At 41.1% G+C, this 17,423-nt stretch overlaps 1 protein-coding gene across 3 annotated transcripts in view; it reads right to left on the reverse strand.

Annotated features, from left to right (window-relative positions):
• KNL1 (kinetochore scaffold 1) overlaps positions 1 to 17,423 on the reverse strand; it is a 288,270-nt gene that overhangs the window by 104,479 nt on the left and 166,368 nt on the right. For 2 of the 3 annotated variants that reach the window (XR_013264900.1, XM_077464894.1), the window contains exons 11-14: positions 17,176 to 17,223; positions 16,880 to 17,018; positions 12,797 to 12,852; positions 3,071 to 3,169 (exon numbers count right to left, since the gene is read on the reverse strand). Coding sequence is in view for 2 of the 3 variants with exons in the window: in XM_077464894.1 (XP_077321020.1) it covers positions 3,071 to 3,169; positions 12,797 to 12,852; positions 16,880 to 17,018; positions 17,176 to 17,223 (342 nt within the window). In the remaining variant the exon portion in view is untranslated. The remainder of the gene's footprint in view (positions 1 to 3,070; positions 3,170 to 12,796; positions 12,853 to 16,879; positions 17,019 to 17,175; positions 17,224 to 17,423) is intronic. The other variant, XM_077464895.1, reaches the window with a different exon arrangement.

Below are 17,423 nucleotides of genomic sequence, written 5' to 3' on the forward strand. Positions count from 1 at the left end.
AAGACTGAGTAAATTCAGTAGTAAAAAATATGTATGATGGACTACATATCTTCATGATGCTAATCCTAAGTGTCTGATGATAAATAGTGAGACAATGGGAATCTATATGAAGCCAAACTCCCCTAAAAGGTATGGGACAAAACTGGTCTGAATGCCTGATTGATTCACAGAGCCAAACTGCAGTAATGTCCCCCGGGCGCCCCGATCAGACCAATCTCTTAAAGGGGACGTGTCGAGTCTTCAAATGTGGCCATGGGTAGAATAGAAAAACATCAATTGTTTTATTAATTAATAAATAAAATTAATTAAAAAATGAACCCTGGCAATTATGGTGATAGGCAGAAGAAAAAAAAAAAAAAAAAACCTTTTAAAACTTAATATCTGTCAAAAATGGGTTTATAGAAAAGGCTTGAAGCTGAAGGCTTCATTTAAGCCAGGCGGTTCAGTTGCTTTCAGATCAAAATCCAGCAAGCTTCACGCTGCAACATAATATGATTATAATCATGCCCTCTATCCCCAGGTGCCACATGTTCCAATGCATAGAAGTGCATTTTACTGTCATCAAAATTATGCAACAGTCCAAAATGATGACTGATCGGAGTTTCCATCTTTTTGGCTTGCACCAGGGATACATGATCCCTGATGCAGTGAAAAAAAAATGGACGTTTAGTTTTTCCCCACATAATAGGCATTACATTGACAAATCATAATGTAAACAAGTCCCACAGATTGGCAGGTTACTGAAAATGTAGGTCTAAAGACTCGTTTGTTAGGCAACAAACAAATCATGTATCCCTGGTGCAAGCCAAAAAGATGGAAACTCCCATCAGTCATCATTTCAGACTGTTCCATAATTTTGATGACAGTAAAATGCACTTCTATTGATTGGAACATGTGGCACCTGGGGATAGAGGGCGTGATTATAATCAAATTTTGTTGCATCGTGAAGCTTGCTGGATTTTTGATCTGAAAGCAACTGAACCACATGGCTTAAATGAAGCCTTCAGCTTCAAGCCTTTTCTATAAACCCGTTTTTGACAAATATTTAATAAGTTAAAAAGGTTTTTTTTTTTCTTCCCATCACCATAATTGCCAGGTTTAATTTTTTAATAAATTTTATTTATTAATTAATAAAACCATTGATGTTTTTCTATTCTACCCATGGCCACATTTGAATACACGACACGTCCCCTTTAAGAGATTGGTCTGATCGGGCACCCGGGGGACATTACTGCGGTTTGGCTCTGTGAATCAATCAGGCATTCAGACCATTTTTGTCCCATACCTTTAGGGGAGTTTGGCTTCATATAGATGCCCATTGTCTAACTATTTATCATCAGACACTTAGGATTAGCATCATGAAGATATGTAGTCCATCATACATTTTTTACTACTGAATTTACTCAGGTCTTGTTTATACTGGTGTATAGAATTTCCAAAATGGCTGCATTGTCACAGATGACGTAAGTTGCGTCATCCGTACATGCCCGTTGCCCTTTATACAAAGTGCTCACATAACTCTGTAGAGTACTGGCAAACGGATTTCTTAAAATAGCCGCAATGTCGCTGCTGACGCGAGTTGCGTTGTCTGCGCATGCGCGGTAGTATAATTGAGTCTAATTGGGCTGGTACGGAGCTTCCTTTTTCCCCCCTTTCCTTTTTTCGCCCGCAGCTCGGCGGTGATGTCAGACACCGCCGAGCTGGAGAGGACATAAAATTCCGCTTCCCTGTCAGCTGCTGGGTGGCAATTGACGGGAGCAGAACGTTAATCACGGTCCCATTTGGAATATTTGATTGGCTTAACCCAACAGGTATGACCATGCTCATTAATGACATGCTGTACTTTGATTGTCACCATAAGAGAGACTATTATATAGAGCTCGCCTGTTGATTACCCTGAACCTCTGACTTCACTCATGGTTATTCCTCAGTTTGGCTACGTTTTCAAAGTTACTCATTGATTCTACTACATTGTTCTCTCCAGGTAATATTTTTACCTATGCGGTATATGCATGTTATAACTGGCCATACCTGTGAGTTTTATTTACATTATTTCTTGATTGCCATTTCAGTGAAAAAATATAAAATAATGTTCCTCTCTGCAGACCTTAATACAGTGAGGCGTCGTCGTTGGTGGCCATTTCTATTAACGTGATACCTTAATTAAACTTTAAAAAAACCTGTATCTTGTGAATCTACCACAAATCTCGTGAAATCCTGGCAAATTGGTGAGATAATTAAATGATGGTTTGATATTTTGATTGTGATTTCTGCATTATGTGAACAATAATTAATACAACACATTGTAACTAGAAAGATATGATTGAGCATTGTTTTGAATAATTTCTCTGTACTAAATATGTTTTTTTCTTTTGCATTTGATTATTTTAGCTATGATTACTAGCTGCCTTATTTCCTGAAGAAGCTCAAATTTGAGCGAAACATGTAGAAGAAAAAATAAAATAAAAATAAAAAATCGCAGCTCAGCCTGGCTTGAAAATTGCAGCTCAGCCTGGCTTTTGTTTTTACGTATACATTTGGTTAACTCTGTGGCGTGTCCACGCTGTACCTTATATGATCATTTATTATGGTTATATAGTTATAACACAACATAAAATTGTTTTTATCTTTGATAATTGTTATATCATTTTTTGGATTTGATACTGGTAAAAGTCCCCGGAGTTGGTATCTCCCAGCACTGTTGGCCCCTCTCTTCTCTTTTTTCTTTATAGAACACAAGGGTAAGGCGAGCACAGCAAATAACACCAGGAGGGGCCTTAGAATCCTGAGGGAGCAAATGTTGCAAACCTGGATCAACAAACATGATTCAAAGAATAAACTAACCTGTCTGGGATCAGTGAAGCATCATCAGTTAAAGTGTAACTAAAGGCAAAATTATTTTTCATTTTGTATAGAGAAAGGGTGGGTTATAACCCGTCAGTTTCTTTTGTCATCTGTGTCCCATAGGGGATATTTCCTGTCCCAAATAGGAAGGGAGAAGAAATCCCACGAAAAGTGAAGGAAAAATAAAAAGGTAGATAAAGATATAAGGTAGAAAAATAAAACTTACATTAACTGGAAGCTCACTGCATCTTGGCTTTTGGATGAGAGCACGGATTCCAAGTAGCATAAAGAATTCCTTAACTGTAATAGTCCCATCCTGGAATTTCTGTGGATGAAAATATGTAAGCAAAGTTTATTGCATGAACCTCCTTGCCTTTGCAAACCATTGACAGATGTGATCAAAGAAACATAAAATAACTGAAAACTATGAACACCTGACTATACTATGGAAATACTCCACAGCATGCAAAACCTGAGCTCCCGGACTTATCTGCACAGTTAAAAGACTGACATGTATTTATTTCAGTTACTTCTATAGCGCCATCAATTTACGCACCGCTTTACATATACATTGTACATTCACATCAGTCCCTACCCTCAAGGAGCTTACAATCTAAGGTCCCTAACTCACATTCATACATACTAGGGACAATTTAGACAGGATCCAATTAACCTACCTGCATGTCTTTGGAGTGTGGGGGGAAACCGAAGTACCCGGAGTAAGCCCACGCAGGCACAGGGAGAACATGCAAACTCCAGGCAGGTAGTGTCATGGTTGGGATTTGAACCAGTGACCCTTCTTACTGCTAGGTGAAAGTGCTACCCACTACACCACTGTGCCGCCATGTATGATTTTTTTGTTTAATTTTTACTTTTCAGCTATAGCTGAAAGATGAGCTTGAAACCCCACTTTGGGCATAAATCTATCTTTAGTACTACGATAGGCCCATGTGTAATCCACTTACCTGACAGATGCATTTTATGTTAAATCCATAATTAAAGTCATTGTTCAGAGACTAACACACTTTCTGTGCACAGAGCCCCTGCATAGGTGGAGTAACTCAGTGACTGACATAACATCAGCAGCCAAGAACAGAGGTTGCTAGTAATCAAATTTAGCAAGAACTTTCTGCATGTATTTCCCATTTTCTAAAGCACTGAACTCTAGCATGTCATTTAGGCAGGAGGTTACAAGCTGTGCGTGTAACGATTACAATGAATGACAGGTCACACAAACTTGGTTAACGAAATTCAGATAAGCACATAAAAAGGATATGAACTGCAGAAGACGTGCTTAAAATGGCAAATAGCCCCTGGGATGCCTCGATTTTTGGGCTCCCACAGGTGCCCTTGGTACCCCTAGCCACCCGGTCGGTGTCCGTCCCCTAGTGTTCCCTGACCTTCTCGCTCCCCGATGTTGTGTATCTTGTCGGGTACTTCAAGTCTGTTTCTGCTGGCCCAACGGCCATTTGAAGCTTACCTTACCTCCTGAGGAAATTTATAGTGGTATGTAGCCCTCTTTTGTCAGATATTAGTCACGTTATTGAAGCACCTGCTCAAGACCCCAACCCCTGCATTACGACATATGTGTTGTCTCTCAGCCTTTTTATTTTAATAAGGTTTTACGTAATACTTTTCTGTTTATTTCCTTTCTGCATTTTATTTTGCTTTGTTTTCTTTTAGTTATCTATTTTTATCCTTCCATTGCTACTGTATATCTGTAGTCACCATGAGGTTATATCAGTCTCTCCAATAAGGTATGCTCCAGATTTTCTTTGAATATTGTCAGTTCTGTATCTTTTCATTTTCTGTAAAAAAAAATTCTCTCAATAAAAATTACAATAAAAAAAAAAAAAATGGCAAATAGAAGGAAAAGGGCTAGTTACCAATATTACTCCTGGGATTCCTACAGCTTATTTTTCTCATTACAAACTTAATCTAAACATGTTTGTGGCAATGACCACCTTGGCAAGCTTTGTTTTTGCCATTACTGACCCACTAATGACTTGTGGTTTAGGATGTAGGAGGGGTGCAGATAATAGCTATCCACACAATAGAGCAGAAAACAGTGATCCTTGCACTATAGGTCATCAGGTACAGCTTTTGCTGCAGCGAGGAGAACAGGGAGCAGCACAACAGGGATGGCAGCAAATTTTACACTTGAGATGATTGGTCACAGGCAACAATGTCTTAGATCTCACTATGCAGGTACACAAGTGCAAGGCTTTAGACTCAGCAGTGCTTAGTCATAGTCCCATGCTAACAAATACACTACTATTTTCAAGAGACATTAACTAGTTCCCGACTGCCGGCCGTCAAATGACGGCCAGGCGGCGCACCTATTGTGGCGGGAAGGCAACATATATGACGTCCTCCCGTTTAAACAGGGAATCGTGCGTGCGCATTCCTGTTTCTTCAGTAGCGGCGTGTCACGGAGACACCACTCTCCCCCGTAGGGGGTGAACAGCCATTGGGTATGGCTGTTTACCACGTCATCGGCTGTGATGAAGTCACAGCCAATCACAGATGGTCGCACCCCCACTGTGCACGGCGCGTGCTTGCGATCGCAAGCTCGCTGCACGTCGGTTGCGGAGTGTTCCCGGGAACACTGCTCGTCACGATGCTGGTAAACAGCCATTGGTCGGCTGTTTACCCACGTGATCGTCTGATCGTTCCACAGCCGATCACTAAAATGTAAACAAACCGCGGTAACGAGATGTTATCGGGTTCTCCTCCTCACACACCAATCGTGTGCGAGGAGGAGATTGCGGTAACATCTTGCTACCGCTTACAGTGTAAGCCAATAACACTGATTACGCCCCCCCAATAAAGAGGACCTGTCACCACCCCTCATAGTACCTGTCACTCACAGGCCACCAGAGTACCAGCCACAGGCCACCAGCGTACCAGCCACAGGCCACCAGCGTACCAGCCACAGGCCACCAGCGTACCAGCCACAGCCCATCGGATTACCAGAGTACCTGTACAGCCCATCAGCGTAAAATTGTTAAAAAATTGATGTTGCGCTCCCACAAATGAGCAAAAAAGGGGAAAAAACTTTTTTTTATCCCGCACAAATATATCCTTGAATGGTGTAAAGAAAAGGAAACTTATCCCAAAGTTTTAGGTAAAGTGCTCAGGTGCATGGCATGTCGGTCTAAAATTAAAAAATATCATACATAAATAGACCAAGAAAGCAAGCAATTAATGTGTAAACGACAAAGTATCACTCGTGCTGTGATATAAAGCCCAGTGATCAAACAGATAAAGTGCTGATATGCATAATATCACTTATAGCAAATCAATAACAATATTATTCAAAGTGACCAGTATGATAGTCCAATGGTGGGTAGTACAGCGAGGGGGGGTCACAAAACGATGAAGGTATACAGTGAAGTTGTGCATTCACAGTGCAAAACTCTCTCCACTTAGGCGATATCCACGTGTTCACTAGTCACCGCCACCATGTACCGCTCGGGTGTAGGCATAACTTCCGGTATCCTGCGTGTTACGTCACTTCCCGTGACTTCAACTGCAACGCGTAGGATACCGGAAGTGACGCCTACACCCGAGCGGTACGCTCGTAGTCTGTTTACTGTGCGACCTATTCCTGATAGTTTGCGAGTAGTTTTAATTCTTTTAATAAAATTAATGACCTTTAAATCTACTACACCATGGCGGGTTTTATATCTATCCTTTGAGTACTCATGCTGGTTTCATCCATGGAGTAACTATATGGACGGTGGTGATGATATAGGAGTTTGAAGTCCTCTCCCTGATCCCCAGTGTTTTTTCCTCAGAGGCTATATACCTTACAGCAGTAAGGTAATTAACTGGTGTGACTAGTGAACATGTGGTTATCAACTAAGTGGAGAGAGTTTTGCACTGTGAATGCACAACTTCACTGTATACTTTCATCATTTTGTGACACCCTCACTGTACTACCCACAATTGGACTATCATACTGGTCACTTTGAATAATATTATATTGTTTATTATTGATTTGCTGTAAGTGATACTATATGCACATCAGCACTTTATCTGTTTGATCACTGGCTTTATATCACAGCACGAGTGATACTTTGTCGTTTACACATTAATTGCTTGCTTTCTTGGTCTATTAATTTATGTATGATATTTTTTAATTTTAGACCGACATACCATGCACCTGAGCACTTTACCTAAAACTTTGGGATAAGTTTCCTTTTCTTTACACCATTCAAACAAGGATATATTTGTGCGGGATACATTTTTATTTCTCCCCCTCTTTTTTGCTTGTTTGTGGGAGCGCAACCTCAATTTTTTTACCAATTTTATATCTATATGAGAGTGTAACTCAGTGTTCGGAGCACCCAGTCCGATAGAATATTTTTTCCCATTTTCATATACAGCGCAGGAGCCCTTACATACACTAGCCCATCAGAGTACCTGAGTACCAGTCACCAGGCCATCAGAGTACCCGAGTACCCATTTGCAGCCCATGCCTCAGAATATACATACGTTGGGGTGTTTGCTTTCCAAAATGGGGTCATTTTATGGGTAATTGCACTGTCCTGGTGCTCTAGGACCTTCAAAAGTGTGATAGGTAGGAATGAAATGAGATGTGTCATTTATACTCCTAGAACGCCTGAAGGTACTACTTCAATGTTCGGACTCTCTATGTGACCAGGATGTGTAAAAGTCCTACACATGTGGTATCGCCATACTCAGGAGTAGCAGAATGTGTTTTGGGGTGTAATTTTTGCTATATACATGCTAGGTGTTAGAATTATCTTATATATTGACAACTTTGTGTAAAAAAAAAAAAAAAAAAAAAAAAGTTTATTTTCCACATTTTACAAAAACTTCTGGAAAAAAATGAACCGTTCAAAAGACTCATTACACCTCACAGATTATACGTTGGGGTGTTTGCTTTCCAAAATGGTGTAATTTTATGGGAAATTCCATTGTCCTGGTACTCCAGTGCCTTCAAAAGTGTAATAAGTGGTTGAGAAATGAGATGCGCCATTTTTGCTCGAAGAACATCTGAAGGTACTACTTCAATGTTGGTGCTCTGTATGTGGCGAGGCTGTGTAAAAGTCTCACACATGTGGTATCGCCATATTTGGGAAGAGTAGCAGAATGTATTTTGGGGTGTAATTTGTTGTATGCATATGCTGTGTGTCAGAAATAACCTGATAATATGACAAGTTTGTAAAAAAAAAAAAAAAAAAAATCTTCATTTTGCAATGAATTGTGGGAAAAAATTACAACTTAAAAAAACTCACCATGCTACTTAATACCTTGGAATGTCTACTTTCTAAAAAGGGGTCATTTGGGGGGGTATTTGTACTTTCCTGACTTGTTAGTGTTTCAAGAAATGAGATGCACCCGATGTACTGAAGGGCTGATCAGATGTGATCAATTTTCAGTGATTGGCACCATAGTTTGTAGACTCTATAACTTTCACAAAGACCAAATATACACTAATGTGGGTTACTTTTACCAAAGATATGTAGCAGTATAAATTTTGGCCAAAATTTAAGAAAGATTACCAATTCGCAAAAATTTATGACAAAGAAAAAGGCATTTTTTTTCCCCACAAAATGTACGTTTTATTTATAGCACAAAAAATAAACCCACTAGTGATTAAATACCACTAAAAGAAAGCTCTATTTGTGTGGAAAAAAGGACGCAAGTTTCATATGGGTACAGTGTTGCATGACTGAGTAATTGTCATTCAAACTGTGAGAGCGCTGAAAGCTGAAAATTGGTCTGGTGAGGAAGGGGGTGTAAGTGCACTGTATTGAGGTGGTTAAAGAAAAAAAAAAAAGTAATTTTTTTTAGGGCATTTATTAACCACTTAAGGACCGCCGCCTGTCAATGTACGTCGGCACAATGGCACCGACAGGCACAATGGCACCGACAGGCACAAGCACGTACATTTACGTGCTTGCCTTCCAGCGGGTAGGGGGTCTGATCGGACCCCCTCCCGTTGGCTGCGGCGGTCCATTTCGCTTCAGAAGCGATACGGGATGAGGGGATGGCCGTTGGTTTCTGGCCATCCCGTCTCGATCGCTCCTGGTGAATGAGAAGCTTCCCCTGCCTGTGTAGTGTAAACACAGGCAGGGAGGAAGTGATGTCATTCTCCTCGGGGCGGTCTTTTTGACCGGACTGCGAGGAGAACACAATAGTAAGTGCACCAACACTACACCGACATGTAGGTACACATAGGCACACAAATCAACCCCCCCTCCCAGTCACAGTGTCACTGATTGCAGTGATAATTTATTTACGGATCACTGTATTTAGTGTCAGTTGTGACAGTAAAAAGTGCCAGGGCAGTTAGTGTTAGGTCCAGGGTAGCCCCCTACCCCCCCAATAAAGATTTAACCCCCTGATTGCCCCTAGAGTTAACCCTTTCACCCCCTTTTGCCAGTGTCACTAAGCGATCGTTTTTCTGATCGCTGCATTAGTGTCACTGGTGCCGCTAGGTAGCTAGTTATTTTTTTTAGGTTCACCGCCAGGTTTTTATAGCGTTAGGTACCCCCATATACTACCCAATAAAGGTTTTACCCCCTGATTGCCCCTAGAGTTAACCCTTTCACCAGCGATCACCGTATAAGTGTCACTGGTGATGCTGGATAGCCAGTTAGTTATTTTAGGTTCCCCGTCAGGTTTTTATATAGGGCCCGGGACCCCCATATACTACCTAATAAAGGTTTTAACCCCCCGATTGCCCCCAGGTAACCCTTTCACCCCCTTTTGCCAGTGTCACTAAGCAATCGTTTTTCTGATCGCTGCATTAGTGTCACTGGTGCTGCTAGGTAGCTAGTTATTTGTTATGTTCCCCGCCAGGTTTTTATAGCGTTAGGTACCCCCATATACTACCTAATAAAGGGCACCCACATCAGGGCACCCACCATTTATTACCCAATAAAGGTTTACCCCCTGATCACCCGGCGGGTGATATCAATTAGGTTTTAGGGTCAGGGTCTGCGTCGCCCCCAGGCAGCGCTAGGTTAGTGCCAGTACCGCTAACACCCATGCGCAAAGCATACACCTCCCGTAGTGGTATAGTATCTGAACAGATCAATATCTGATATGATCAGATCTATACTAGCGTCCCCAGCAGTTTAGGGTTCCAAAAAAAACGCATTGTTAGCGGGATCAGCCCACCGTTTTGCCCCTCTGCCCAGCCCACCCAAGTGCAGTATCGATCAATCGATCGATCGCTGTCACTTACAAAACACTAAACACATAACTGCAGCGTTCGCAGAGTCAGGCCTGATCCCTGCGATCGCTAACAGTTTTTTTTGGTAGCGTTTTATATTTAAATCCTGAAGTCGGTGCTTGGTTTTCGGGGTCCCGTACGCGGCAAGGCTCCCAATAAGTCCCCCACATGTGGTATCCCCGTACTCAGGAGAAGAAGCAGAATTTATTTTGGGGTATAATTTCACATATGCCCATAGCATATCATTTAGTGACAACTTTGTGCAAAAAAAAAAAGTTTGTAATATTGCCGCAACTTGTGGCAAAATATGAAATATTTAATGAACTCAACATGCCTCTCAGTAAATAGCTTGGGGTGTCTACTTTCCAAAATGGGGTCATTTGGGGGGGGGGGGGGGGGGTTGTGCTATTTTGGCATTTTATGGCCTCCTTCGAAACTGATAGGTAGTGAGGAGTGAAATCAAAAATTTGCACCCTTAGAAATCCTGAAGGCAGTGATTGGCTTTCGGGGTGCCGTACGCGGCTTATTTTTGTGTCATTATTCAATCACTTGGGACAAAAAAAAAATAATAATAATCAATGGGCTCAACATGCCCCTCAGCAATTTCCTTGGGGTGTCTGCTTTCCAAAATGGGGTCATTTGGGGGGGGGGGGGTTTGTACTGCCCTGCCATTTTAGAACCTCAAGAAATGAGATAGGCAGTCAAATTAAAAGTTGTGTAAATTCCAGAAAATGTACTCTTTTTTTTTTTTTACTAAAGACATGTGGCTGAAAACATTTTGGCCTAAATGTATGACTAGAATTTAGTTTATTCGATTTTTCTTATAACAAAAGGTAGAATATATCTTTTTTTTTTTTTTCAAAATTTTTCCTTTTATATCGTAAAAAATAAAAATCGCAGAGGCAATCAAATACCATCAAAAGAAAGCTCTATTTGTGGGAAGAAACGGACGCAAATTTCGTTTGGGTACAACGTTGCATGACTGTGCAATTACCAGTTAAAGCAGTGCAGTGCGAAATTGTAAAAAGACCTCTGGTCCTTAGGCTGACAATTGGTCCGGGGCTTAAGTGGTTAACATCTTTAGAGGTTCTTTGAACGGCAGCAAATGTTGACTGAGTTTTAGGTCAACTTTAACCACTTAAGCCCCGGATCATTTTGTTGGCCAAAGACCAGAGCACTTTTTGCGATTCGGCATTGCTTCGATTTAACTGACAATTGCGTGGTCGAGCGACGTGGCTCCCAAACAAAATTGATGTCCTTTTTTTCCCCCTATAAATAGAGCTTTCTTTGTGGTATTTGATCACCTCTATTTTTGTTTATAGCGCAAAAAATAAATGCAGAGCGACAATTTTGAAAAACGCATTTTTTACCTTTTGCTATAATAAATACCACCCAAAAAATATATAAAAAAATTATTTTTTCCTCAGTTTAGGCTATGTATTCTACATATTTTGGGTAAAACCCCCCCCAAAAAAAACGCAATAAACGTTTATTGCTTGGTTTGCGTAAAAAAAAGGGATAGCGTCTACAAAATAGGGGTTCGTTTTATGGTATTTTTATTAATTATTATTATTTATTTTTTTTACTAGTAATGGCAATGATCTGCAATTTTTATCATGACTGCGACATTATGGCGGACACATCAGACAATTCTGACACCATTGTCATTTTTACAGCGATCAGTGCTATAAAATTGCATTGATTACTGTAAAAATTACACTGGCAGGGAAGTGGTTAACCACTGGGGGCTAGGGAGTGATTCTGTTAGGGGGCTTGGCTACAAATGACACTTCACTGATCATAGCTCCAGATCACAGGGAGCTACGATCAAAGACAGTGTCACTAGGCAGAACGGGGAGATGCTTGTTTACATTAGAATCTCCCCGTTCTTCAGCTCTGAAGAACGTGCCTCCACTGTGCAGTTCGTTTTGCACAGAGTAGCCCCAATCCTCCTGTTCTGTGATCCCTCGGGCGGCTGTTTTTCGGTCCCCCCCGTCTAATAGCTAACCCCCCTCTGAGAAGCTATCCCGAGGGTGTTAGCATGTGGGCGCACTCAGTCATACATGCTGCGTCCATATACAGTGTATGACTCAGTCCCACCGCCCCCCAGCAGCCGCGTCATTGGATGTGATTAACATCAGCGCGAGCCAATGGCTGCGCTGCCATCTATCCAATCAATGGCCACACTCCGTGGAGAAGAGGATGCCGTGAGACTTGCACAGCAGGTGAACAGGCTCAGGTAAGTAAATTGGGGGGGGGGGGGGGGGGAGAGAGATACATTAAAAGGTGAACACAAACCTTTACAACCCCTTTAACTTTAAGGCCCAGTACACCAGTAAATCAGGTTCTCCTCCATGTGTGTTACACAGCAGGTTGAAAAGGTGGATGAAACTAACTGTAAATCAATTCTTCAATGATACTTGTGCAAAAATCAAACACATTAAAAGAAAATAATTAGTACTGTTCATGTACAAAAATGATTTTGAAGTCTGTCACTTCGGAAAATGGGAAAACAGACGTCAAAAGTTGTGTACACACTATTCGAAAATTGAACAATTGTGCCCATATATGGAATTTTTTTCTTTCAATTTTTTCATAGTGTGTACTTAATTCTCTAACAATACTAGTTGATATCGCATGACTGCCAAACCAACCATCAGTCTTAAATGTATAAACAAAACAAAAGATCAGCCATAGTAACATTATTTGCATACAATTTCAATGCATCTCATCACTTACCTGCCCATATCCCTTATCGCATGGTAACTGAGAGTCCATCTGACTGTATTGCTGACCTGTGCAAACAGAATAAGACTACTGGTCACAATTTATTGAAGAAAAAAAAAAGCATATTAGTCAAGAAATCCCATCCATCTTGTGGCACTTGTGCATCATTAAGAGGAATTAAAATGTAAATAACCAAAACCAAACAACTTATGCGCAGAAAATGATTGGCAAACAAAGATGGTATTTTACTTGCATTTTAAAAATGCAAGTCATGTTACCTTTCTGTGATCTGATCAGTGCAATAGAGTTTAGCATAGTGTCCCCCCCCCCCCCCCCCATTCATCTAACAGATTCCTCCATGCACACAATTGAGGTGGATGGAGGAATTGCCCCCAATCGGGACATTGTATTCTGACAGCTACACCCAGAACTGAATACCAATCAGAAGCTGCAGTCACACAACAAAAGTTCTATAACGTGTTCATTCAGATGTTGATGCAAGGCTCAACTTCTGTCAAATGAGGATGGCCACACTATTGAAATTTGGGACAGTCCCTGCTGAATGAGCCACACTTTGATCAGTCTGTGGCCAGCTTTATGTTGTAGACTGTCATCAGATGTACCAAGTGAACAAAAAGATCCTGTCCTGCATCTTAGAAAGTTCTGCCATAGATGGACAGATGTGTGACATGTGAAGCAGCTAGGTCACACTTATCCATCTACCATCTCTTAATGGCCTTTACCACTGCAAAGGTTTCCCTGGATTTATCATTGTGCGAATGCTGTACTATATATCACAGGAATGGGAAATGATCAGTGTCAGCGCTCAGTCAGTCACAGTAAAACCATTTAACAAAATCTCTAAACGAAAATGAGCACATTTAGTAAGGGGTTAATTCACAAAAAGATATTGCATGAAATGAGATGTGGGTCACATGACACATTTAACTCAAATATCTCATACTACGTTACATGAAAAAGGTAAATTCACTACAAGTTTAAAAACTGTACTTACTGCAACAAATACTCTGCAATACTGGGCGGCACAGTGGTGTAGTGGTTAGCACTCTCACCTAGCAGGAAAAAGGGTCGCTGGTTCAAATCCCAACCACGACACTACCTGCCTGGAGGTTGCATGTTCTCCCAGTGACTGCGTGGGTTTCCTCCAGGTACTCTGGTTTCCACCCACACTCCAAAGACATGCAGGTAGGTTAATTGGCTTCTGTCCAAAATCGGCCCTAGTATATGAATAGGGACCTTGGATTGTGGGCTCCTTGAGTGTAGGTACCAATTTGAGTGTACAATGTACAGGGATAGGGGTAGACACTCACTCAGGTTGAACTGGATGGACTGGTGTCTTTATTCAACCTTACTAACTATGAAACTGTATAAACCCATCAATTCAATAAAAAATAAAGTTAAAAACATTTGTTAAATAAGTGGGTGGTCTAGCCACGTTGTACTTAACTAGCTAGTTAAAGAGGTTGTAAACCTCAACAAAAAAAAAAACCCTGCAAGACAAAAAGGCATAATGCGCTAGTAGGCATTATGAAATTCTTCCCTTAGAACGAAGCTGTTGCAGCGGTCCACGCACACAGACATCTTCTCTGTCACTTCTGGGTTCAAGGCACTGGGCTCGGAAGGAACTGCACTACCTGTGGCCGTTATTTCAGAATGCATGCGCCGGTGATGTCACTGGCTGCATTCAATGTAAATATCTCCTAAACCGTACACGTTTAGCAGATATTTTCACTACATATAGTTAAGCCTTATTAAAGGCTTACCTATTGGTAAATGTCTGCAGGGGAAGTTTACTTCCTCTTTAAGGAGCTGCCTTCCACCGGCAACTAACTACCAACCAGGACTCATCTGCAGTCAGCGGGGAATGTAAACAAAAAAACAAAACAAAAAAACAAAACAACAAAAAAACAAACACACTGTCATGAGGTCCTCCCCAAATCGCTATACCAGGCCAGTAGCAGCATCTCTCATCCTTTATGTGCTCCTGGGGTCTGGCTTGTGGTGCGTTATCACACACCCTAGTGTGTTTATACACAACCGCATTAGTGTAGGCTATCAATGGACATTTAGTCTATGGCCACCCCTATATAGCACTGAAGAGCGATCCACTACATATTGTCGACTTATTTGTGATGTTATCCTTGCGGCACTGATGTGCTTCTCAGATACTACCTAGGGAGTGTTTATACACAACTGCAGAAGTGTATGCCATCAATGGACATCCTATATAGCACTGAAGAGCGCTCCACTGTATATGGTCGACTTATCTAATATCTGTGGCACCGATGTGCTTCTCAGATACCACCTAGAGGTTCTATGTCTGCCCCTACTGATTATACATATAAGAGAATCCTCTACAAATATATTCAGAACATTATGGGAGAGCTAAGGCGACTGGGTTTAATCTTACATAACTGTCAGAGAAATTATATACAAGCTCCTGAAGAAGTGGTTCCCCACGAAACGAGTCAAGCTTCATGAAATTAACACTTTGTAATTAGCAGTCATGACAATACTTGGGGTTATCACCAGTACACCCCTAATGAAGACCAATGTCTTGGAGACATAGATTTGATTGTTTCCTAAACTAACTTTTCTTTAATTCTGTTTTTATGTTTGTTTAATAAAAAGTATATTTTTTATCCGTGTTTTTTCCAGGTCTATTTTTTCTCAATCTCTCTCTGTACCAGGCTAGTAAGGGGGTGTAGAGGACAGGGAAAGATGACCGAGCACCTACCTTCTGAACCATACCAGGCCACGTGCCCCCCCCCCCCCCAAAGCACCTTATTCCCCATTGAACAAGGGGGCCCTCAGATTCAGGCCCCCCCAGTGAATAAGTATGGGTTAGTAACCCTACCCATTCACCCAAAAAAACACAACTTTAAGGGGGGGGGGGGGGGGTTGACATTAAAAACCCCACATCTACCACACTGCTTCAGTAAACTGGGGGGTGGTGGTGGTGTGGTAGTAAATGATGTGACAAGGGGTGGGTTTACCCAAGGCAGGTGCGCGTCAGATGGTTCGGAGCCTAGTGTCTGGAGCAGTGCAACATTCATGGTGATTTTTTTTTTTTTTTTACTTTTAGTCAGTAGGTGGCGAAATGAGCTCTATCACATTTAGCAGGGATATGAATGTCACTGGAAAATCATGTTTCAGTCCCCACTGCAGCTCGTCTGCAATAACAATCTGTAAAAACACATTAAATCACGTATAAAAAAAGAACAAAAAAACCCAAAAACAAATGCAGCATTTAATATGCAATTTATTGTGAAATGCCTGTTAACACAGCCCTGCTAGCGGTCTTGTGTAGATGGCTGTGTGCCAGGGTAATTGAACTCTTGCAAATTGCTGAAGGTTTAGGTTATCCGCGCTGGCTAATCAAAAAGCCCAAAGACCCGACACCAGGGAGGGAGTCCGAAGATGCTGTCGTAGGACCGCCTTAGATCATTGGAGCAGAAGCATTATGGACTTTAGTTCCGCTTTAAGCACACTGGCAACTGTTATAGTTATCCCCAGAGGATCACCTTGCATGCTACACATTTGAGAAACCATTAAATTGGTGGGTTTAGTTCTCCTTTATCCCGATGTCTATCAGTGCCGTTTATAAAAAGTGTCTGGTGCTTTTGATCACACTCCCGACTGTAAAGCAGACTGGCTTTCTGGTGGAAGCAACTCAAGCAAATGTAAAGTCGCCCAATTACTTCCACACATTGCCAGGGTATGTTAAATTTGCTAAAAGTAGCTTTAGCGTATTTTTACACTGAAAATATGGGGTCTGAATTGAGACATGGAAAAATAAATTGCAACTACCATGGTACATCCATGAGAATAGTTTAGTCTTATAGGATACATAGTCGGGGAATTAATTTTTTTTTCTTTATTTGTAACTCGAAACATAAAAATAAGTACATGTAAAAACACTATAGATCCCCTTTATTGTATGGAGAGATTGTATTTCTTCAAAACAAATCAGATGTTAAGGACTAAACATCCATGCACATATAGACACTACTTTAAAAAGTTTATTTTATTTTTGTAAGCAGAAAAGCACAATACAACCAGATAAATACTCACTGTTTAGCTCAACAGACATCCCTTCTCCTCTTGAATCATGGGAACTACTGCTGCAGTAAGTCTGTTCCATAGTTTTGCTTGTATGAGATGAAAAATCATTTCTAGAGCATTCTTCTTGACTCTTAAAACCAACAGATGTCTAGAAAATATAAGGATAGTTATATGCAAAAAATAATGCAGATAAGCAGACTTTAACAGACACCAAGTGATAAAGACCAATTACATGGAGCATGAGAGAGTTACAACTTCAGCCAGGTGTTAAATTGAGGTCTGTCTCTACAAAGAGGCTCACTTACCGTAATTAACCTCTGTTCCATTGATGCCTCCTGTGTCAAATAAGGATACTATCTCAGCAGAAAAAAAAGTTAGAAAGTGTAAAAAGTCTTCATTAAGGACTTTACCCCTAATTGCAAAAACCAAACATTTTGTACCTACACAAAAAGCAGAAATTAACCACTTCTCGACCGGTACACACCGATGTACGTTGGCAGAATGGCACGGGCAGGCAAATGGGCATACCGCGATAGTCTCACGGGACGGGTGA

Source organism: Lithobates pipiens, unplaced genomic scaffold (assembly GCF_037356315.1).
Source record: "Lithobates pipiens isolate NorthernLeopardFrog02 unplaced genomic scaffold, aLitPip1_a1.2 Scaffold_30, whole genome shotgun sequence".
In the NCBI taxonomy this organism is placed as follows: Eukaryota; Metazoa; Chordata; class Amphibia; order Anura; family Ranidae; genus Lithobates; species Lithobates pipiens.